This window comes from Enhydra lutris, unplaced genomic scaffold (genome assembly GCF_002288905.1).
Source record: "Enhydra lutris kenyoni isolate GAN:26980312 unplaced genomic scaffold, ASM228890v2 scaffoldscaffold47, whole genome shotgun sequence".
NCBI lineage: Eukaryota > Metazoa > Chordata > Mammalia > Carnivora > Mustelidae > Enhydra > Enhydra lutris.
This window is the reverse complement of record NW_019154131.1, coordinates 10,193,315-10,217,458: the sequence shown is the minus strand read 5'-3', so window position 1 is coordinate 10,217,458 and position 24,144 is coordinate 10,193,315. Positions and strand designations below refer to the sequence as shown.

Genomic DNA, 24,144 nt, shown 5'->3' with positions numbered 1-24,144 from the left:
TTTTGTTTTGTTTTGTTTGTCCTCTGAATTGTTGATTGTATTCTTTCAGACATCACAATGTTAAAAATATCTAATGACCTTATGACCTTTTATAGTTATGAAACTTCAGGATATTATTCGTTATCCCCAAATTACATGGAGTTTTAAGCCTAGCATTGTTTTTGTACCTCATAGGTGAGATTTGATTCCATGATGTCGGTGATGCTGCTGAATTAGATAAAATGGTCATCCTGTTGGAAGTGCTGTGGTGCCGTGTAGCTCTAATAACTGAAAATGTAAAGTAGGAATTTTCCTTGAGCGTAAGCCAGTGAGTGACTGGAGTTTGACTCATAGATGTTTGACTTGAGCTATTACCTAATAATTCTGACAGGAAGTATTGTTTTGCTGAAACTTTAGGAAGCCACCCTAGAGTCATAGCCATAGCAGCGTTATTGACGTTGGCCCTGTCTCAATTAAAAGCAAAGGGTAGGGGCGCCTGGGTGGCTCAGTTGGTTAAGCAACTGCCTTCAGCTCAGGTCATGATCCTGGAGTCCCAGGATTGAGTCCCACATGGGGCTCCCCGCTCCATGGGGCAGTCTGCTTCTCCCTCTGACCTTCTCCCCTCTCCCCTCTAATATTCTCTCTCTCAAATAAACAAATAAAATCTTAAAAAAAAAAAAGTAAAGGGCAGACTGTAGGTTTTTGGTGTAGGGACTACATGAAGGGTAGTACCATTTCCAAGACAGGAAATGAAGGACAAGTTAGGAGTGTCTGAAGTATATTGCTTACCATAGCAGAAGGAAAGTATTACATTCTGAGTATGTGAGATATATATCTAAATCATTAGCATTACATTTCCATTCCCCTTATAGACTTTAACTCTATTTTCTCCCAGCATCAGTTTTTCTATGGCCATGATTGTTAGATTGATCACCAAGTCCTGTTGATTTTACTCATTAAATTCTTAATCTGCCCATTTCCAGCATGTCTCCTGTCCTGAGTATTCGTTCTTTACCCCAGTTGTTCCATACTCCCCTTATAAATCACTACTGTTTTGGTCTTCCCCCTCCCCCTCCTTTCTCACCTGGGTGACCAGTAAGCAGAGCTTATTTTATGTAGTCAGTTTTGGAGCCTTATCCATCCACCCAAGTCCATCCTTCCTAGTGTTGCTGTTCTTCCAAAATGTGAACTTCATCATGGCATTCTTCCCCCTAAAATCCTGCAGTGGTTTCCCACTGTGTTTGGTGCAAAGTCCAAACTCATTAGCATGGTTTAACAGTGTTTTTTGCTCTTAGACCATTCTTTTCTTGTGGGTCATGAAATCCCTTTAGTGGGCTGTGACCAACGTTATATATTTTTATTGGAGTGAACTAGGGTAAAATAGAGTAACAATGTAGTAAGAGCAAATATTTTATTAAAACTTTTCAATTATGTTTTATTTAATGAGTATAAAACATTCTCATATCATATATTTCTGTGTGTACTGGTAATATTATGAAATATATTTCTTAGAGGTAAGTGTACTCAAAAGGTTAAACATGTTTTACCCCATTCTTCCATATGCAATGACTCTAGTCATTTCGGTTTACTTAGGTTTTCTCTGCCTGCTTCCTTACTTTTTCTTATTTTGCTCTCTTGTTCAGAAGAGCCTCCATTCTTTGACTAGCTAACTCACAGGTTTCACTTTCTCCAGAAACCTTTTCCTGATGGCACCTCACCATAAGAAATACCTTTTGTACTACTACCTAGTATGCGCATAAATATTCCCATAACTGAAAAAAGTTCCACGAGCCAGTACCCTTCCTATATGAGCTGCATTCCTGCCATCTTGCCCTCTAGCTCACCTTGTCTTACAAGCAATTGATCTGGTCTGATACCTAGTCTGTCTGAGGATGGGGCCCATCTCTTTTTTATCTGTATCCTGTGCAAAAGCATAGTATATAGTCAATAGATGCTAATTGAATTAATAAGATACTGAATCTGTGTGTGTATGTTATCTAGAACTCTTTACAGTATTATTGTTTAAACTTGAACTGTAGAAACTAACTTTTATGGTTGATTCTCTTAATGGTTCATTACAGGAGGATAGCTTTTTCCCCTTAAAACATTTTAAACTTAAACTTGCTTCTATTTTAAACTCTTTATGTTTATCAATTGTGATTGGATAGTTCCAGCCTCACATCTTGATAGACATTACAATGCATTTTGTCTCCTCAGTGATCTCAGAATCTGTTGTCATTTTGTGATTTGTGGTCAGGAAGTTTGATGAAGCCCAAATGTTGGACACACAATACTAATTTGATTTTATGGGAACTGGGTGGTTTCAAAAGAGAGAACTTTCCTGTATAATGGTATAATCAAATGCAGATTTGGGGGGGGGATGGGGTAGGATATGGAAACACAAAATCAGGTGGAGTTGAGTCATCTTATTTTTTAATTTAAAACTTCTGTAATTGACATTTTCACAGAATATTTAGCGACTTGCAATTTTTATCTTTGTAAGAGATCATTATTTGTTAAACCATTAATAGATTCTCATGGAGAACTGTTATTGAGGAGAGATCCATTTGTTGGGATGTAATTTAAAAAGGAATGAATCAAGATAAAAACTCTAAATGCAAGCACCAGAAAAATTACAATACATCTTGGTGAATTTGCAAGTTGGTAAGTCCACATTTAATTTTACATGGGAATATGTTTCTGTATTATGTGGCATAGTATCCTTAAAGTCTTATTTTTAGATGCATTAAATGACTTTCATTTGCAAAAAAAGATAATTGTAGTTACATTATGTTTATTTAAAATTTTTCATATTAAATTTTAACTAGGCATCTTCTTGAATAAGATATTTCTTTTTTCATAGAGAAAAGTAAACTGTAAGTAATACAAATTTCAGAAACAAATTTGAAATGGCTTTATAGCTGATGCTTCTACACTGCATTTTAAAAAAAGATTAATTTTACAAACAATATTAGGGTAATACATATAATGATAAAGAGAGCTTAAATTAAACATCTTATGTACAAGGTTGTATTGTCTCATCAGAACCCCTAAGCAATCTTTATTTTTCAGCTGGTTGAAAAGAATTTAGAAGTGCATATGTTTATTAATAAAATTAGAAGAACACATAAGCCATACATGAAATGTGAAAGCTTTCTTTTCACTGCTCTGTCCTTCAGATAGCCCAGTGATAACCATTAGTGTTAACAGTTTGATGGACATGTTTTCTTCTACACCTCTTTTTCTTTATCCATATATAGAAATTACTAATACATGTTTTTTTAACAACAAAAAAAAAGAATCATGTTATACGAACTTTTCTGTAATTTTCTTTCCCCACCAACATTTAATTGTGAAAAATTTTAAACAGAAGAGTTGAAAAAATTTTATGGTATAACACCTGAATACCTACCTCCTAGTTCTTCCACAAATATTTTATTAAACTTCATCACATGCTCGACCATCTCTCTGTCCATCCGTCAATCCACTTTATTTTTTTTTGGATCCATTTCATAGTAAATTGCAGACATCAGTACATTTCCTCCTTCCGCCCCTCCCTGATACATCAGCCTACTATCATTAGCTAGAGTTCAGTGTTGGTTTATAGGGTTTTTTAAAGGTAAATTTACATACCATGAAATGCACCATTCTTTTTTTTTTTTTTTTTTTAAAGATTTTATTTATTTATTTGACAGAGATCACAAGTAGGCAGAGAGGCAGGCAGAGAGAGAGAGGAGGAAGCAGGCTCCCTGCCAAGCAGAGAGCCCGATGCGGGGCTCGACCCCAGGACCCTGGGACCACGACCCGAGCCGAAGGCAGAGGCCTTAACCCACTGAGCCACCCAGGCGCCCCGAAATGCACTATTCTTAAGTGTGAATTTGTTGACTTTCGACAAATGCACAACCTGTGTATCTCAAATTCATACCAAGATAGAGATCTTTATGAGGGAACCAGAGTGTTCCCTTATACCTTTTCCTAGTCTCTCATTATCCTCCTCTACTCCAGGAAACCACTGTTAAGCTTTTCTCTCATAACCTCCTTTCTTTCATTCAACACTACGTGTGTGTACCCATATGCAGATCTAAATCTATCTCCTTTTTTCTTTTCTTTTCTTTTCTTTCTTTCATTTTTTAAATTTCAGTAGCTTGGAAATAATGCTACATCTTGGATGTCTTATAATTTATTTGATCAGTCCCCTCCCTGTTCATGAACATTGATGTTGTGCCCAATTTTTATGATTACAATAAGCAGTGGGTGGAGCACCTTGAATGTATCTGTACCTCCTCACTCTAATGAGTACTTTGGTAGCACTTACTAGAGATACAACTGTGGGTCAAAGAGTTTGACTTTTTAATAGATGCTGCTGCATTGCCCTCTAAAGTTGATTGTATCAGTTTACATGCATAGCTGTAATGGATGAGAATGTCCTTTTCTCTGTGCTCTCTCATCATTGAATGATCATCTGTCTTCCCAAAATTTTGTGCATACAAAGGATGAAAAGGCATACCTAGTTATTTCACATTTTCCTAATCAGTAATGATTAGCCATTAAATTTTGTTTTCTTTTGTGAATTGCTGCTCTGTGTATTTACTTTGTATGACTCTTACCAGTCATATGTTGTCCTTTTTTTTTTTTTTTTTTTTAAAGGGATACTTTGTCTTTTGACTTTATTTTTGGTACGTTGTAGGCTTCAGAAATTTTAATCTTTATGTGGTCTCTTATGAGGTTCTTCCACATTTCGAGATTACAAAACCACTTGCTATTTTCTTGTACCAGTTTTGCCTTGTGTTGTGGAATTTAGAAGAGGAAAATCACTGTGAGCTGAGGTGGCAGGAAAAATTTCGTCTGGAGAGTGAGATTCAAATTGACCTTGAAGTATGAATTGAATTTAAGTAGAGTAAACAAGATGATAGGGACGTTTCAGATAGGAGGAATGAGAGAGGGAAATTTTTTTTTTTTTCATATTCATGGAACATTTATAAGACCATTGGCTTAAGTTTCTCAAGTTTCGAGAGAACATTTGGCTAGATTTCTTGTAAATTATCTTGGCTAATTTTTATCATTTTCTAAAATCTGCATTTTCATGTTGTAGTTTTCTGTCCTATGATAGTTTTCTATCCCTTTCTTTTCATAGTGATTCGAGTTTTCTTCCTGAAGAAAATACATACTAAAATTTAGTGGCCAAAAAAGGCAAAAAAGGGAAGGTCGTTTCCTCCTAGAATAGTTTGGGCATTGTAAATATTTATGTAGTCTAGTTTATTAGAGTTGAATTATATCTTTAAAAAAAAAGTTGGTGCTGTAGTAATTTACATCATTAATGAAGTTAGTCACAGCACTCAGGTAGAGTTACCAGATAGCAATCTTAAAAAATGTGGAAGTACCAGTATGTCCACTGGTTACATCAAAGTTTGAGTTATGAACTCACCTTTTAATAGACAGATTAGCATGTCAGGATCTCTAGCTAAGGAAAGTATTTTACAAATGCCACCCTTCAGATCGGATAGCAGCGCACTGTGTTCGGTCTGGTCATGGCTCAGGATGTGTAATAGTTTCTGTTCAGCCATAAGCCACGCCTGGTAGATATTAGCTGAGGGAAGTGATCCTACAGTTCTGCCAGGTACGTGTTTCTGGTTGTAATCTGATTTGGAGCTCTTGGAAGACTACTGTTCGCTTCTCTACAGTCTAGCTGTAAAGCTTATGTGACACTAATTTTCACTCATCAGGTATTTAAAAAACAATTCAACATCTTATTTATTCATTGTTATGTTTTTCTTTTCTCTGCTTGTGTTTCCTTGGGGATGCTTGTTCTCTTAGAACTTGTTGTCTGTATATGCTCACACTTAGGAAAATCAGAAACCCTTTACTCTACTTTTCAGTGTCTAGTATTTTCAGTTGTCAGGAATCTCCTAAGAAAAACTCTTTATTTTCTGGTAGAGGAGAGTACAAATAGAGTTCAAAAATATGAATGAGTGTTTGAGAATTCTGCTGCTTGTTTTCCTGGCTTGTATGCTTTTCTGCTTGTAATATTAATAAATTTAGAAATAAGTAGTGAAGTTCTCTCTTCTTTGTGATGCTTGGAACTCGTGGTCTGTTTCTTAGTCCTGACTGGAACTGAAATATTACAAGGAAGAAGGTACATGAAGTTAATAATATTGAACATGTTGAGAGACAGAGCCTTCTGTCATTTCTTTTGGCACTTGATGGTTGGCAAGACTGTAAAAATAAACATTCTTTTTAATGTTTCTCATTTTAGCTATGCAGACAGCTTATCATTTGTATTTGAGCTCCTTTAGTTTTTTAAAACCAAGATACCCAGTAAATTAAACAGTATAATTTATCCTCTGTGACTTTCCTCACTTTTAGGATAACTGATAGTTCTTTTAATTTTCTAATTAAAAGGTAATGAAGGTCAAATTTTACTTTTTTTAAAAGCCTAGGTGCTATTCCTATTTTAAAATTCGTTCATAAGGACTAATTTAGACCATATCTGATTTAAACAGTTGAATAGTGTTGCATTTGAGGTTTTGTTTTGTTTTTTCCCCTGCTGCTCCTATATTTGCATGTTCTAAAGATGATAGGATCAGGGTATTACTTTAAAATTAGCTAATCCTAAATCTTTCTTTTTCTCTTTGTCCCTGTAGCTTTGTAGCTTTAAAGAACATTGGCATGACCTCTAAGGGCCAGGACCCTGAGGCTCTCCAACTGATCATAGTGAGGGATAGAAGATGACAATTTGGAAGTCGTTCTTGAGTCTTTCCTCTGTCATCCCTAATATCCAGTCAGTTAGTAAAACATACTGGTTTGATTGTAACTATTTCCTCAGTTGATCTCTTCTCCAAACCTACTTTTGGCTTTTGTCTTTCCTTAGTCTAACTGATCTTTAATTTTATCCTTGACACTAGAGCTTCAATACTTCATTTAAAGTTATAAATCTCATGTTAACTTCCTGCATCAGGAACTTTCCAGTGCCTACGAATAAAGTCTTAGCATTCTAATGTGGCATCTTTGTGTCCTTCATGACGTAGCCCCTTATTTCTCACCCCTCACTCTCCACTATGAGCTTTATGACGTAGGAAGGCAATTTGTAATATCTCCTACAATGTTTACTCTTGTATACCTCCTGTTCTTCCGTCTGTTCGCCATACTGTTGCCACTTTTCTTTGCTTGGATAACTTTTACCCATCTTTAGAAACTGAACTCAGATTTTACCACCTGCAGGAAGTCTTGCCCTAACTTAACTAGTCCCCATCCTCCAGGCCTCTAGTGACATCTTGTCCACATCTCTGAAATGTCACATGTTGTATTAAGCCCATTTTTATGACTCTTTTCCCCAGTAGACTGTTAGTTACTTTGGGCAAAGACCACAACTCACTCATCATTGTATCTATAGTAACTGATATGTTGTGGTGGCTCCGTGAATAGATTTGTTGAACTGAGTTCAACTCCTTGCCCTAGCATTGAAGTCTGAGGGAAGCTTTTGGATCAGTAGCTTCTAGACACCAGTCTGCTCTGTCAGAGACATCTGGGGAACATTTTAAGACATTTTATTGGTTTTTTAGCTTTTATTCCATAAACAGTTATGATTCAGTAGATCTGGAACGGGGCCTGGGAATAAGTATTTTTAAAAAGCTCCTCAGTTGATTCTGGTTTGCTTACAGGTTTGAGAAACACTGTCCTAGTTTATTATTGAATTATTCCATTGTATTTTATGTAAAAGGTGCTCTCTTGACCTTATAGAGTAATTTCCTGTTCAAGCTTTATAAATTATATCTACTAAGGTAGACATGTATTTTAAATCACTTGTTCTGATACCATAAACATAGAACTATCAACTTTAAGTGTCTCACTGGGAGGTCGATGAGCATTTTGTTAACACTCGTATGGAAAAAGCCCATTTCTTCTTGAGTTGGTAATAGCAAGATTAGTTGAGCTTCATTCTGTGAATTTGAATATTTTTGGCAATTTGTGATTAGTTTCTGCTTTTTATTATGATTTTTCAAAAATGATTAGGCATTGTTTTGTGGTTTAAAATAAATCGCACAAATCTTCAGTGTACAGCACTGTGAATTTTTACATATGTGAATACCCATGAAGCACCACCCAGGTCAAGATATAGAACAACTCTAGACCTTCAAAGTTTCCCTTATGTCCTTTTGCAGTTGATAAACGCCCCTCCCACCACAGGAGGACCACTATTTTGGATGACCATCAGTTAGTCTAATGATTAGGACTAATGATCATTAGATCTGATCTTATCTAATAATCATTAGATAGATCTAATAATCTATCTCTTGATATGTGTCTCACTTCTCTTGGGTTGACACATGGAATTGCTGGGTTGAGGACAGTCTTGTATTTAGCTCCAGAAGCTATTGCCAATTCATCCTCTATGGTAGCAGTTCATAGTAAAAGTTGTAATTAAATTATTTGAAGATTTTGATGAAATTTGAATACTCTGAAACTTCTCTTTGTTTTCCAATGTGTTTCATTTTGTCAAAAATATACAAACAAAACTCAGTGTCATTTTATAGTTGCCAGTAATGTAGTTTTGTTTTAGTCGAATGATTTTTTTTCTGTATAAGTAACTTTTTTCTTTGTCACCTCTCCTTAGGATCGTCTTTCCTTGTGGGTTGGCACGCAGTTGTAGGACTGCAAAATGGGTCTCCGGATTCACTTTGTTGTTGACCCGCATGGTTGGTGCTGCATGGGTTTGATTGTCTTTGTCTGGTTATACAATATTGTTTTAATTCCCAAAATTGTCCTCTTTCCTCACTATGAAGAAGGACATATTCCAGGCATATTAATAATAAGTAAGTTTCTGATATTTATTTCTTTATATAAGTAGTTTTCTCATTGTGAATATTTTTAGAGTATAGTCTCACTATGATAACCTTTTAATATTATTAGTGATATTAATATTGTTACTTACCAAATTATGGAAATTTTAAAGAAGACTGGCTTTTATAGACTTTGCAGGGTTGGATAAATGTGGCATCTCCATATCTAACTGTGAAATATATAAAGGTCAACTTGTTTAAATTGAAACTGGCACAATAGTGCTATTTTATGTGTGTCGTGTGTATTTTTAATGTTTCTATTGTGGACTTATTTCAAATGTGGAAGGAATTTTAAGAATGTAGATGATATACGTTACTGAGAAATGGGAATTTCATGTTACAAAAATTGTTGATTATCATGTTGATTATGATAATACTTTGAACTTCTGGATAATTATTTTCTGCTATAGTTTCATTTGGTGATGGTTTGCTTGTGATTAAAAGAATAAGATTGAAATGATATATTTTACATGTACATGGCATTAGCAGTTTCCTTGTACATTATGTCCTTTTGGCCTCACAAATGCTATGGGAAATATAATCTCTGTTATACAAGTGATAAAACTGACCAGTACCATGTAGTCAGTCCTGGATTTAGCCCTCAAACTGAATTTCCTACTACTGTTGTGGAGTCTTCCCCCTCCTCTGCCAAATGCCCATTTTTTTATTCATTTAAAAGGTTGAATTATAATGAATGAGTCTCTTTTTCCTTACTGTTATTTTTCTAGGTCTTCTTTTAAAAACTCAAAATTCCTGGAATCTTTATTTTCACATTACATTAATAGCATAGGCTCTATGAAAAGGAGCAATTGAATGTCTCTAACTCAAAATAATTTGGAAGATAACCAATTAGAGGTAATGAAAAAGTTTAATTGTAGGATGGGTTTTAAAATGCTCCTTTGATTCTGTCAAATATATATTTGTACATGTAGTAATTAAAAGGGAGCCCATTCATTTATGCCATTATTGACAAGGAATCTCTGTTAATAAAAAATCTGATTTATAACAAGTTTATCATTTATTATGCAAAATAATATTTAAAGTTAATATGTATGAGATAGTCCTGTTGGCAGTATTATTTGATGAATGAAATGAATGTTTAATTATTTTATTTAATCATTTAATTTTTCCATTTTCGTTTTGAAAATTATTCTGATGGCATTAATTAAAACATGCATTTAAACTTTGAATATGTTTCTTGATAAAATGTTTTAAAGAATGAATAACTAATTTCATTTACTTAACTTTCTCATTTATTTCCAAGTATTCTATGGCATTGCCATATTTTGTCTGGTTGCTTTAGTGAGGGCCTCATTTACTGATCCTGGAAGACTCCCTGAGAACCCTAAGATTCCACATGGAGGTATGGCGCTCTTCAGATTGGTCACTTTTGCTCTCTTGGCATTATTACCTTCGTGAATGTACTTTATGGCCTTCAGCACGTATTCATTATATATGTCCTCTAACACCGCTCTCAAGTCTCTTCTCTGTTTCCTTTCTAGACTTCTTTTCTTTTTTTTTTAAGATTTTATTTATTTGACCGAGATCACAAGTAGGCAGAGAGGCAGGCAGAGAGAGAGGGGGAAGCAGGATCCCTGCTGAGCAGAGAGCCTGATGGGGGGCTTGATCCCAGGACCCTGGGATCATGACGTGAGCCGAAGGCAGATGCTTAGCCCACTGAACCACCCAGTCTCCCCTAGACTTCTTTATTTAAAATTGCAAAGCCCAGCTGGTCCCCGGTATCCCCCACTCCCTACCTCTTATTTGTAGTTTATTTGTTTTTCTCTTCTCACACCCTAGATCTGTGCAGCCTCTGCATAGGATATCGATATTGTTTTGTTTTCTTCATTTGTTCAGTGCTCTATCCTTAGTGCCCATCTCTGTCACTTAGTAGATCTTGCTTGGTAAATGCTTGTTGAATGATACATAAATACCTGATACATTTTTATTTAATAAAGGAATCTTTTTGATGGTGCCTCTCTCTTGGTGATATTATAAATAGAATATTGCTTAGCATAAATATTTGTAGTATAATGATACCGTTGCCTGTATTTTTCCGGGTTCTGACAATTCAGTGAAAAATTGAAAGTTTTTTATTCTAGTGTCAGTTGAAGTTGGTTTTGGGTCACCTTATTGCAAAATAACCATTTGAACCACGAAAATGAATCGAAATGTATCGCTTGTTTTATTACGTGCCAGGTGTAGTAAACCTCAGGAACCCTCTTTCCTCAGTTTCACTTTTTGATCATTTGGTCTACCAGCTTTGAGAACTGTCTGTACTTTCTTCTAAGGAGACATTTCTATGATTTTGTTGGACACTAGAGAACCAGAATACTTTCTATAGTGTTTCATGCTTTCCGACCTTGCGGACATTAGACATTAGAGTCGCGGGGGGAGCTTTTAAAAATCTCAGTGTCCTGATCCCGATCCCGTATTAATTAAATCATAACATGGAGCTAGGAGCTAGATATCAGCATTTTTCAAAGATTTCAGGTGATTCCAGTGTATAAAAAATTGGGGAGCCTATTAATTCCTTCTGAAATTAGATTAGTGGCAAGTCACTAAGGGAGCCTCCCTTGAGTTCCTGAATGTTGTTTTTTGAAACCCATCATTTAGGGATTTACGTGGCCTTTCAAGTTTAATGATTAAATGGGAGTGATACGACACTAATGTTTACGTGACTATAGAAGTTCCTGAGAACTGTTGGAGTATTTCGTTTCTATTCCCTTATAGAAGCCTTATCACTGGCAGTTAGTTTTTGTGTGTGTTTGGGCGCGGACAATGGCAGTCTGCAACTTGTACTGAATCTCTTTTTTCAACTAGCCTAACCCAAAGAAAGGCTCTCTAACATGTTGGTGAATGTATTGCCTCCTTCAACTCTAGAGCCCAGTGTTTCCAGAAAATTAGAGAAGCAACCCTTTTCTAACTCAGGACCGTTTTGTGATGAGCACTGGGTGTTATATGCAACTCATGAATCATTGAACACTACATCAGAAACTAATGATGTGTAATGTGGTGGCCAATTGAACATTAAAGAAAAAAGGACCCATTTCTGATGAAATCTTCAGCGTGCAGTGGTCAAACACTCAAATGCCTACATGGATCAGATACTGCTCATCAGTGAGAGGGGGCCAAGAAAGAACCGTTTTCATATTGAAAATCTCATATCCAAAAGTAGCAGCTATAGGGAAATTGTCTCATAGGCCTGGTATTCATAGATCTTATAATTTTTAAAGAGAAAACAGAGAATTGGAGGGTTTTTTTGTTTGTTTTTGTTTATGTTTTTGTTTTTGTTTTTAAGGATTTTATTTATTTGTTTAAGAGAGATAGAGAGACAGAGTGAGAGAGCATGAGAGGGGAGGTCAGAGGGAGAAGCAGACTCCCCATGGAGCTGGAAGCCTGATGTGGGACTCGATCCCAGGACTCTGGTATCATGACTTGAGCTGAAGGCAGTCACCCAACCAACTGAGCCACCCAGGCGACCCAGAATTGCAGTTTTTGAGAGAACTTTTATGATTTAAAAAAAAGCTAACAACTAATTAAAAATTTTACAAACATTGGTTTTAGATGAATACTAAACAAATGATGTCTGTATGCCTAATTGAATCTACAGGAAACCACCCTGTTACCTTTAGTTTATAGACCCTGGTGATGGAAGACTCCATGTTACCTTGCTGCTGTTTGTCTGCATTCTCTCTGATCTCAGTTGACATTTGGCCTAGTTTTTTCCACTGAGTCCCAAAGACTTAACTTTTGCCTAGTTGAAGAAAAAAATACATTCATTTATTGTATTTTAATGTCTCCAAAGTCTTTTACTAGTTCCTGTCATTTGATTCTCATGGTAATTGCAGGAGATAGTTTGACTGAATAATCAAGTGTAGATTGTCCTCTCTAGGTCACAGAGTGAGTTGTTATAGAGCTGCTGTGACACTCAAATACTTGTCTCCATCCTCTTTTACCACGTGTCTATATTGAGATTAATAATTTTAGCCCTTTATTCACCTTTGCTTTGATTCTGGGAAAAATTGAAGTCATCATGTGCCTTGTGCTGATTTTCTGATCATTTTGTAAATATGGTTTTAACTTAGTAAAAAATACAAAATTTTAACAGTGAAAAAAATAACATAGCACGACTAGAGAGTTGGGTCTATAAAAAGTGACATTTATCATCATTGTTTTAAGGTTGAGCAGTTTCATATAATTGAATTCTTTAGGAAAGGAAACTTAAGCCCTAATACTTTTGATTTTAACCACGTGTTAGTTGAATTACTCTGACATAGTTTACATGACTTTCTTTTAAAAAAAAAAAAACAGATTTTAAATAAATCTAGTATCTATGTAACCTGCCAAATATATGAGGCAGTTTGAATATAAGAGGATGTTCCTCTGTCCCACACAAAGATCCCCAGAATTTGATTTTTATAAAGTTCTTGGGATGTAGATGAAATAGTCAAATGAAATAATTAAATGTTTATTTATATTCAATTAATCCCATGCATGTTTGAAATATAGAAATATTACTTTATGTCATTTTCAAGTTTTATGAAATGATTTTATTCAATCTCTTAACCTTAATAAAACAGCTTTATTGAGTATAATTCATACATCATATGATTTACCCATTTTAGATAGACAGTTTAGTGGCTTGTTTATGTCCACAGAGTTGTACAACCATTACCACAATCAGTGTTATGTAGTTATGTATGTATGGAAACTCTACATTCAAGGTGGGGCTTGAACTCATAACCCAGAGATAAGAGTTGTGTGCTCTATTTACTGAGCTAGCCAGGGGTCCTACCACAGTCAATTTTAGAACTTTTTTTTTCAAGATTTTATTTATTTATTAGAGTGAGAGAGCACAAGCAGTGAGATGGGGCAGAGGGAGAAGGAGAAGCAGGCTCCCCGCTGAGCAGAGAGCCTGACATGGGGCTCAATTCCAGGACCCTGAGATCATGACCTGAGCCGAAGGCAGAAGCTTAACCACCTGAGCCAGGCGCCCCTAGAATATCTTCATCAAGCTCTTAACTCACATGTTTGACTTCAGTGTTTTTATCATCATTAGAGCCACTTCAAGTAGTCACCCTATTACAGAGCAAAATCTTCCAAGTTTGAAAAAAAAAAATGTGGCATGTGTAAAATTTGTGTGTTCATGTCCGTTGAAATTTTGCCCCAATGGTAGGGACACTTGTGCTTTAATGCTTAGGGTCATGTTTCCTCCTGTAGTTTTGCTCCCCTCCCTATTTCTTATATTGCTTTTTAAAGGAGATCTGTTTTAGAGACTTACTGCCGTTTATTTTCTGTATTGGCAAGTGATTCTGTCAGGGAACCTCTGTGAAGAGCCAAGTGTTGTATTGATTTTCATCGTTTCAGGTTATATTTTCTTCCTAAAACATTACTTTGTGATTTGAAATACAGTAATTGAGAGAGCCTAATACGTAAGGCTTTTAAAAGTCTTAAATAGAAGGTGATTCCTTTCTTTCTGAGGGATAGCTAAACAAAACCAAATCTTGCTTTGTATTTATTCATGCATTTACAGCATTAAGAGCATCCTTGCTACAGAGTGCAATACTGTTTACTTAGGTTACTTATTTAGGTTTACCCAGGCATTTATGGGGTTTGTCTTTTCTTTGATTTGTCTTATGTTTTGATTTTTTTTTTCCTCTAAAAAAAGTCACTTTTCAGTTTTTCTTTCCTTTAAAAAAAAGTCGGTTGTCAATTTTTCTGTAGCTACCATAAATTAGCAATTGAATTCTCTCTCTCATGGGCTTTTTTTTTTTTTTTAATTTAAAATTTTTATTTTCATCACTTACAGATGGCATTTTGCCTTCTGATTTTTTTCCCTATAGGCTTTTATTTTATGTTAGATGGCTAGTACAAAATTTTTCAGACATCAGAATATATTAGTCACCAAGGTCACATTTGGAATGAATAAACCTAAAGAAGGAAAGGGAGAAGAGCAAGAAATGGTTTCTTAGCTATGTGGGGTAGGTTAAAATGGATGGATTTTTTTTTTCTTGCTATATAAGGCAAAAACATAGATGATACTTTAGTTAACTTTCTAGGTATTTAAAAAAGTGATTCTTTTCTTTGTTCTCTGAACAGTTGGGGTATGTATGTGTGAGAAAATGGTGAGTTTTCAAAGCCATTTTAGATGCTTGTATAGTATCTTAAGTTTAGCCAGTGGAATGGCTTAGGCTCTTTCTTTAAACAAACTTATGATCCAGACCATAGATTGGCAAACTCTTCCTCACTGTACACATCCAGATAGTAAGTATTTTCAGCTTTACAGACTGTACAGTCTCTTTCAGAGCCTCTTAGCTCTGCCGTTGCAGCCCAAAAGCAGCCATAGGGAAAATGTAAATGAATGGGTGTTCATTTGAGCTGTGTTCAGATAAAACTTTATGTGTGGACACTGGAATTTGAATTTCAAGATTTTGCATATCACACATTCTTATTTTCAGTTGTTGAAAATTGTAAAAACCATTCTTAGCCCATGAAAACAGGTGGTGGCCTGGATTTGCCTGTGGACTATAGTTTGCCACCCCATGGTCTAGACTACACAATTACAGGATTTCTCTCGCTGTAACCAAATGCTGTCTTCTTTTCCGAGGACACAACATGTCAAGTATGAAATAAAAAATTTTACTCTCTAGAACATCATATGCTGAAATGACCAGTAATGAATATGCCATATTTATATTTTAAGGCACTGGTTTAAAAACTGAAGTTTTTCTGTTGTCTTTTAATGAAAATTGGCTCATCAGAGGGAGTCTGCTTCCTGAATATATTCCTTGCAATATGTGAATTCAGAGTTTTAACACTGGGATGTTTGGGAGCATCTAGCTAAGTGGGAAAAGCATCTGCTTATGACACTGTATTGTGCTACATATGAAATGAGTTTTCATTTCAGTTACAGTTAAATAATACTAGTTTAACTATCTAAATTAAACTTTAATGTTGCTTTCTCATGGAAGTTTTTATTAAAATAAGAACGTAAGTAAGAAATGAAAGAGGATCTTTAGGAAATAAATTGAGGGTTGCTGGAGGGGGTGGTGTGTGGGCAGATGGGGTAACTGGCTGATGGGCATTAAGGAGGGCACATGATGTGTTGAGCATTGGGTGTGATTTGCAACTGACGAATCACCAAATTCTAGCCCTGAAACTAATAATATAAGATATGTTAAGGAAATTGAATTTAAATAATTTTAAAAAAGAAATTTTAAATGCAAAAGTTAATTTCTCAACTTTAATATTATTGGAACAATTAATTTGATATTATTGTTATTATTATCATTATTATTGATTTCTTCTATGCAGAATGTTTTCCTAATACTTCACTCTATAAAATTCCAGTATATTGATTTTACTCCTGGTCATTAAACTAAAATAATGGAATTAAAATAAGGTATCTTTTAGAAAATTGAATACTACCTACTATTATCTTCTTTTACTTACATTTAGAATCTTTCGTTTTTAAAAATTCATACTTTAGCAAGTATTTAATGACCACCTACTATGTGCTAGGATCATACTTTGCATATACGAATATTCGCTCAAAATGGGAATTAGGTTGATATTACTATACCCATGCTTTTAACAAGGTTAGAGTGTAGTTTAAATATAAGTGATGGAAGGTTTAAGAATTTTGTAAAAGTAAAGTTCCATTTCAACAAATATGAAATAGATACATTCTGTATAATAAAGCAGTTGTCTTGGTAGATGACTTTCATATAGTTCTTATAGATCTGATTAGAAGGGTTTATAATGGAAATAAATGACTTTTTATGTCTGTAAACTTAATGTTTTTAGCACAAAACTTAAATGTGTGCTCTTTAATTACAAGGTAAAAGAAATTGCTCCTTGGTGGTAAGAAAGAGTTTGGTAAAGAACTCCCTTATTTCCATTAAATAATAACTTTCTTGTAATCTTCTTTACTTCTGAAATCATTCTAATTCCTCCTAAACCTGTCTGAAACCCTTTTCCAACCATCTCCCATAAACACTCCCAAATGAATTCACTGATATTAAAAAAACATAAAATGGTTAGGGGATGAGAATGCTATCTTTGTTTTTCTAATGAGTTTATGGGATTGATTTATTTTTAAAAGCTTTTATTCATTTATTTGAGCAAGTAAGCAAGAGAGAGAGAAAGTGAGCACAAGCTGGAAGAGAGGCAGAGAGAGAGGGAGAAGCTAGATTCCCTGCTGAGCAGGGAGCCCAATGCAGGGCTTGATCCTGGGACCCTGAGATCATGATCTGAGCCCAAGGCAGATGCTCAACTGACTGAGCCACGCAGTTGTCTCATAGGATTGATTTTGACTTCTTAGTCAATGAGACTAGGATTCAGTATTATTTCTTCTTTAGAGTCTTTAATAAAATTTTGAGAAATTAATTTGTTTACATGAAATTCTATTTTCATGTAATAATTTGGTTGTACTTTTGGGTTTTGTTATCAAATTTTACTTATAGCAATTATGTCCATAACCCAAATACATTATTTTCTATCCCTCAGTTTAACATTAATGGTGTCTTAACTATTATAGTGTTTAAAATTAGGAATGTATAGAGTAAGACATGCATAGAATAGAGAAGCATTATTTATGGCAAACTCTTCTACAGTGAAGATGTAGCAGAAGAAAAATCTCTTGGACACATATATCGAAGACTTCCTGTAAAAATCTAAACTGTTGTTGCTAAATTTCAACATTACTCATTTGCCTTTATTAAATGGATTTTAATTTCCTTCTCTAGAACGGGAGTTCTGGGAATTATGTAACAAATGTAATTTGATGAGACCAAAGCGTTCCCATCACTGTAGCCGCTGCGGCCACTGTGTTAGGAGAATGGATCATCACTGTCCATGGTAAGAAATCTATGATTTACTTTTAGAAAAAGAAATAGTAAAAAAGAAATCTTAGTACTTAGCAGATTTAAATAAAAGTTATGTTAAAGTCATGCAGTTTAAAAAAAAATCCTTCAGTAAGGATAGCTTTATTCTATCAGGTACTATCAACTGCCAAAGTCATTTTTGCACAGAGATCCTGTCTTTTCTAACAAAGAGGCATTGGAGCAGAAAACTGACATTCAGATGCACCCACATGTACAAGAGACCTAAGATGGTTGTATTCAATGAGGCAATGTATGTAAACCATTGTAGTGAGTATCTGACACATAAAAAGCAAATAATAGCTGTTATTGTCTCTAACTGTAATAAACCATATACATTGCATGGTTTGTATTTCCCTTTCCAGTTGTTTAATTAAAGAATAACACATCTCAGATACCCTGATAACCTCATCTTTACCCCTGTAAGCTTTTTTCAATATTGTGTATTGGACGCAGGTATTAAGGTTACATGTGAGCTCGATCTGTGTCCGTGGTAGTTAGCTGATTCCACTGAACCAACATTTTTGGTCAATAGGGGGCTCTCTTGTAATATTTTTAAAAACAGTTCAGTTGAGAAAAAGAATGTTGAAAACAAATGCTGTGAGAATTCTGCATTGTATCTCATTTCAAAGCTGTCACAAAAATCTGTGAACAAGATATTGTATTTAATTCTGTTTTCCTAGCATGGGATCTCTGTATAAATATTTAAACTAGTATAGTGTAGCACTTTGTAAATATATCTAAATACATATATATTTATGTTTGTACACACATACAGGCACATATACAAAGTAAACTGCACAATGGGCTTCTTAAATTTATCACTGCATTTATCTATAGTTGACTCCTTGATGGAGTTTAGCTTTCCCAAATGATGCTGACCAATTTAGAGTTTCCCATGTTTTTGATGACTTCACTCTGCTAGCACAAGTTAATGTTTGCAAGCTTTTCGTGAAAATTTGATTTTTACCGTAAACTGATTATTTAAACAGAAGGTAATTTCCTGAGATTAGGAAAAATAAAAGCATTTTAGATAAAAGCATTTTGTTATTATATAAAAGAAGTTTCAAATTGTTTAAGTCCATCAATGGGATAGTATAGTGTATAATATATAGCTGATGTTTAAGAAATGTGCCTTGAATTTAAACAAATTCTCAAGTGACTTCCTAAACCTCAGTGATCTGTTTACAATTACTATAGTAATACATTAAAAAACAAAAGGCTAGGTAAAACATGTATTATTAGGCAAGTAGTAACCACACTGAAAAACTCAATTGTGTAACCTTTTTTAGAGCAATGTTTCTGATTAAGAATATAATAAATGTTCATGTTATGGTTGGATATTGATACTTCCTTTTAAAAGAATGCTGGAGTTTAAGCTTAAAAAATAATCAACTAAGAGATGTTTTGGTCCTGTAGAGATTAGCGACATCCTTTCTTTATTTTTAAGGAATAGAGCTTAACTTGGTGACAGAAAAATGTGCTGTTAATCTAAATTCCAAGATTCGGGTGAGCTCTCTGTTTGTCCGCCTGTTCCGTGGGTTTTCAACTTCTCAGAGTACTTGTGGGAAGAAAAGTGGAAGTAGAAGGAGTTGAAGGTAGGGAAGGAGGGAGGGTAGATCAGAGGCCTTGAATAGATCCAAGGGACTTTGGTGATTGAATTCCTTAATAGGGCATTGCCAAGGTAGTCACAGGGTAAGGAAAATGGACAGTGTGAAATGAAAGCAGGGAAAATTTTTTATATTTTCAGAAACTGCATTTCTTCACTGCCTAACAGCTTTAGATTTGAAGGTCAGTTCTCAGTTCACCTGGAGCTTTTCTCTCTTTCTGGCCCCTTGAATAGCTTGCTACCAAGAGAACTCTTATGTATAGACTGAGTATCTTCATGTTGCTCAGAGCTCTCTGGTTAAGAATGCCATCATTAAAGCAGGTGGGGTCAAGGAGGATGGGACGAGGAGAAGTGTTTGAAGTCACAGCTGTTGGAGAGTATGTTTGAGGGCACACATGAACGCACTTCTGTGAAGACCCCCCCTTGCAAGTCACCATATGCAGGAACTTTCCTGGTTTACAAAGCATGAGCTCTTAAGTTTAGGAAATGCCTCTTTGGGTTTTGGATTTAGTTCTATATCTGAGTTAAAAAAATATTTTAATGATACACTTTTGAAATAACAGTTTGTTAGCAGTGAACCAGTTATATCTTTTCCCCCCCAAACAATAGCAGTATAATGCTATAATGAAATGAAAACATTTGAGCAAGGTAAGTTATTGTTTTGAACTAGGGTTATCTGTGGGAATTGTAAAATATTCTGAAAATTTGGAATGGTGCAGTTTTCAACCTGCATTAGACTTGAAAATTTTAGGATTATCACATTAATTATTTTTCCTAGCTGTGATTCCCTGTTGTCATGGTGGAAGTGTAGCTCTAAGAATTTGTAAATACTTGTGGGTATATACATTTATTTTTAGCGACAAAGGGCAGAATTGAAAAGTAAGAAGGGGATGCTTAGCAGGAAGGTCAGAGTGGCAGGTTTCAGTCCTCTGACTTTGAATCATTCAAATTGCTCTCCGCAGCTGGGATGCTGTAATGGGAGAGCAATATACAGAAGAAGGTTCTTGTTCTCTTGGCTACTTTCGCTTCCTCTGGCAAGTGTCTTCACTCTTTTGTTCCTGTTTCCATACCAATGAAACGAGGAGACTGCCATCTGCTCTTCCTGCCACACCGGGTGGTTGTGAGTTGAAGGCAGCCGTATCCATGGACTTCCTTTGTAAAGTAGAGAGTGCTTTGCAAATGCGAGGTGGCATATTTAGAGTCTGTCTGTTGCTGTGTACTGTTTGCTTGTAGGTTTCAGTGGCATTAGCGGATCTCCATAAAGTCAAGCCTATATAAAGTTGTTTGTGTTTATTTTCAGTTTTTACCGGTCCTGAGGTGAACATCTTATTAAAGTTTAAAATATTATTTCTGTTTTCCTTTTTTCTTCAGGATTAACAATTGTGTTGGTGAAGATAATCATTGGCTTTTTCTGCAGTTGTGTTTCTACACGGAACTTCTTACTTCCTACGCTCTGATGTTTTCTTTCTGCCACTATTATTACTTTCTTCCAGTAAAAAAGCATAACTTGGTAAGAAATGTTTATATCCACTAATGTTAGAATGACTGTGGCATACAGTTATTAACATGGGGTTCCTTTAAGTGCAGAAGATTGAAAACAAAAAGCAACAAAAATAAACTCCAAACTTGGTGAATTTTAAAATATGTTGGGATTGAGAAAGTAGGCCCTAATCTGCCATTCCCTTTTAACCAGATTCATTTATGATTATTTATTAGGGTTGAGTGACTTTCTTGAAAAAGCAACACATTAGATCTTTCAGTATATATGTTTGGGTTTAAAAATACCTACAACAATGAGAGAGTAAGTGAAAAATGTTAATTTCTTGTTTCCTTTCAGGTATAAAGATAGACTTTAATTTTTTTTTTTAAGATTTTTTATTTATTTATTTGACAGACAGAGATCACAAGTAGGCAGAGAGGCAGGCAGAGAGAAAGGAGGAAGCAGGCTCCCTGCCGAGCAGAGAGCCCGATGCGGGGCTCGATCCCAGGTCCCTGGGATCATGACCTGAGCCGAAGGCAGAGGCCTTAACCCACTGAGCCACCCAGGCGCCCCTAGACTTTAATTTTTAAAGGCACTCGAAGGAATGTTAAATTTTTTAAAAAAAAAGGTCTTTCCCCCTCTGACTTTTAATAATAACAAAAAGAAGAATTTGCAAGATCCTTTAAAAAGTTCTTATTATATATACACCATTGGAAACAGTGCTCTTCCCATGTTGTACAGGAATAACAACAGGTCTTAGTAAGGCTTGTCCCAGATTGGTGATGTTGGAGGTAGTGATGGGAGTAAGAGCAGGAGCAAGTTTTAAGTATTGACTACGTACGTACGTATCAACGCCATGCTGTAGCCTTGCCGCTTCCATTCACTTTAATGCCCACAACAACCACGTGAGGTGGGGTATGCTTTTCCCCCATTTTTATAGATGAGCAAACAGATTAATAGAGGTTCAGTAGGTAGTCACTGAAGGCACAAAGCTAGTAAGTAATTATTCAACTGGTTTTAGTGGTAGAGCTGGGATTTGAATTTGTTCATATGTTTTTGAATCTTCTGTGTTTTGTGTGTGCAGTTGTTATTCAGCCTGATCTTGTGTATTATTTGGACTTGGGTTGTGTTTTTGAAATGCACTGCGTGTGTGTGTATGTGTGTGTGTGTAAGTCAGAGAAAGGCCGACAGGCAGAACAGAAAGCCAGCGTGCACAAGGGTGCACAAGTGTGTGCGAGGAAGGAAGGTAGGGTAGACAAGGGGAATATTTCTTTCCTATTTATACAATTTTATACCGTTTAAATCTTAAAAATAACAATCTCAGTGATGGCACATATGATTAAATTTTGGAATAAGGGAGTGAAGGGCCTTTCCAAAAAATAAGGTCTTTGAGTTCTGTGTTTTTAGGTCACTTTTTTATATATGATCATTAAAAAAAAAAAAAAAAAGATTTATTTATATATTTTAGAGAGATAGGGAATATGTGAGGGGGAGGGGCAGAGAGAGAGGGTGAGAGAGTCCCAAGCAGATGCCTTGCTGAGTACAGAGCCTGATGCAAGGTTTGATCTCACAACCTGGAGATCATGACCTGAACAGAAACTAAGAGTCGGATGCTTAACTGACTGCTCCTTCCAGGCACTCCCATCTATGATCATTTTGTTTAATTAAAAGAGGATATTTGTTCTTGTTGCTTGGCTGTGTATATTAGTGGAGCCTTGTGGTGATTTGCTTATTAAATATAGATTGAACAATTAAAATTAGATACTAATAACTGAAAAAAGTTCAAAGGGAGAACTTTAAATACAGATGTTTGACATTTTCACACTGATAAGTTAGTGCATGCAAGTAATATAGTTTTAGAAGTGTTTCATCTTATTTATAGATTAATTTCTGATATAATTGACATTATAGTTAGAATATGTAAAAGACTAAACGTATTCCTCCAAGAGTAACCTGTTTCAAATAATGGAGCCTAATAAGAAAAGCATTAAAATAACATTGCCCAGTAAGATGAAAGTCATAATTTTTTAAGGAGAGAGAGATACAATACAATTTGGTGATGTTAATAAAAACTTAATAGAGGTTCTCTAGGAGGAGATGCATTGTAGTATAGTGGAGGGATTGACAATTTGACTCTCTGTTTTTATTAATAAAGTTTTACTGAAACACAGCTACTTTTGTTTCCATATTGTTTATAGTTGCTATTGGACTACAACAGCACAGTTAAGTAGCTGTGACAGGGTCATATGGTCCGAAAAACCTAAAATATTAACTCTCTGGCTGTTTTTGAGTTTGCCAACCCTGGTAGTAGAATGATCTTGGCTTTGTTAAACAGACACACCTAGGATCAAAGCCTGGCTTTTGTTATTATATGTATAATCTTTGACACCATGTTTAACCATTCTGAATTACAATGTTCTCTTTTGGAAAAGGTGACTAATAAGAGATTAAATGAGGTAACACATGTAAAAGTATCTGATATATAATAGGTGTTCAGTTTATGTTATGTTTGACTTTTATAAAAGCTCTTGGAAGGAGGAAACAGTTTTCCTTTGGCCTATTGATTTTTTAAAAGATTTATTTATTTATTTGAGAGAGAGAGAGTGAAGAGGGGAGGAGCAGACTCCCTGCTGAATGCAGAGCCCGACATGGGGCTCAATCTCAGGACCCTGTCATGACTTGAGCTGAAACCAAGAGTCAGGTGCCCAACCAAATGAATCACCGAGGAGCCCCTGGCCTATTAATTTTTATGAAAATTTTACAGACTGTGTGATAGTATTGTTGGGAGACTGATGACAAATTAAAGAAATTTCTGTACCCAAAAATACATTATTTTCTGAAGGATTAGCATATTTGAACTTACAAACTGATTTCCCTTTCCAAATGAAAGGTAGAAACTTTGAAAAAATTCTACCAGTTAGAGGAATAATTACTGTTTTTTGCCTGGATAGCATAGTTGGTTAAGTTTCTGCCTTTGTCTCAGGTCATGATTTCAGGGGTCCTGAAATAACAGATACACAACTAATATTTTTATATTGATTTATTATCCTGCAGCTTTACTGAATTAATTCACTAGTTCTAACAGATTTTGGTGGAGTCTTTAGGTTTTCTGTATATATCATGTTATCTGCAAAGAAGGGCAGTTTTACTTCTTTTCTAATTTGGATACTTTCTATTTTTTTTCTTGCCTTATTGCTATGACTAGCAGTACTCAGTTGAATAAAAGTGGTGAAAATGGCCTTTCTTGTCTTGTTCCTGGTCCTGCAGGAAAAGCTTTCAACTTTTTGTTGTTGAGTATGATGTTTCTCTGGGCTTGTCATATATGGCCTTTATTATGTAGAGATATATTCCTTC

The 24,144-nt window shown here is 35.3% G+C and overlaps 1 protein-coding gene across 3 annotated transcripts in view; it reads left to right on the top strand.

The window, feature by feature from the left end:
- Window positions 1–2,519: 2,519 nt before the first annotated feature.
- The window catches only part of LOC111156621 (zinc finger DHHC-type containing 21), a 51,438-nt gene continuing 29,813 nt past the window's right edge, over window positions 2,520–24,144 (top strand). The window contains exons 1-6 of one of the 3 annotated variants that reach the window (XM_022517616.1): window positions 2,581–2,643; window positions 8,591–8,672; window positions 8,760–8,789; window positions 10,081–10,179; window positions 17,567–17,678; window positions 20,682–20,820. In XM_022517616.1, coding sequence (XP_022373324.1) covers window positions 8,636–8,672; window positions 8,760–8,789; window positions 10,081–10,179; window positions 17,567–17,678; window positions 20,682–20,820 — 417 coding nt within the window. In that variant the 5' untranslated portion in view covers window positions 2,581–2,643; window positions 8,591–8,635. Of the gene's footprint in view, window positions 2,644–8,590; window positions 8,790–10,080; window positions 10,180–17,566; window positions 17,679–20,681; window positions 20,821–24,144 lie in introns of all 3 variants that reach the window. The other 2 variants (XM_022517615.1, XM_022517617.1) reach the window with 2 other exon arrangements.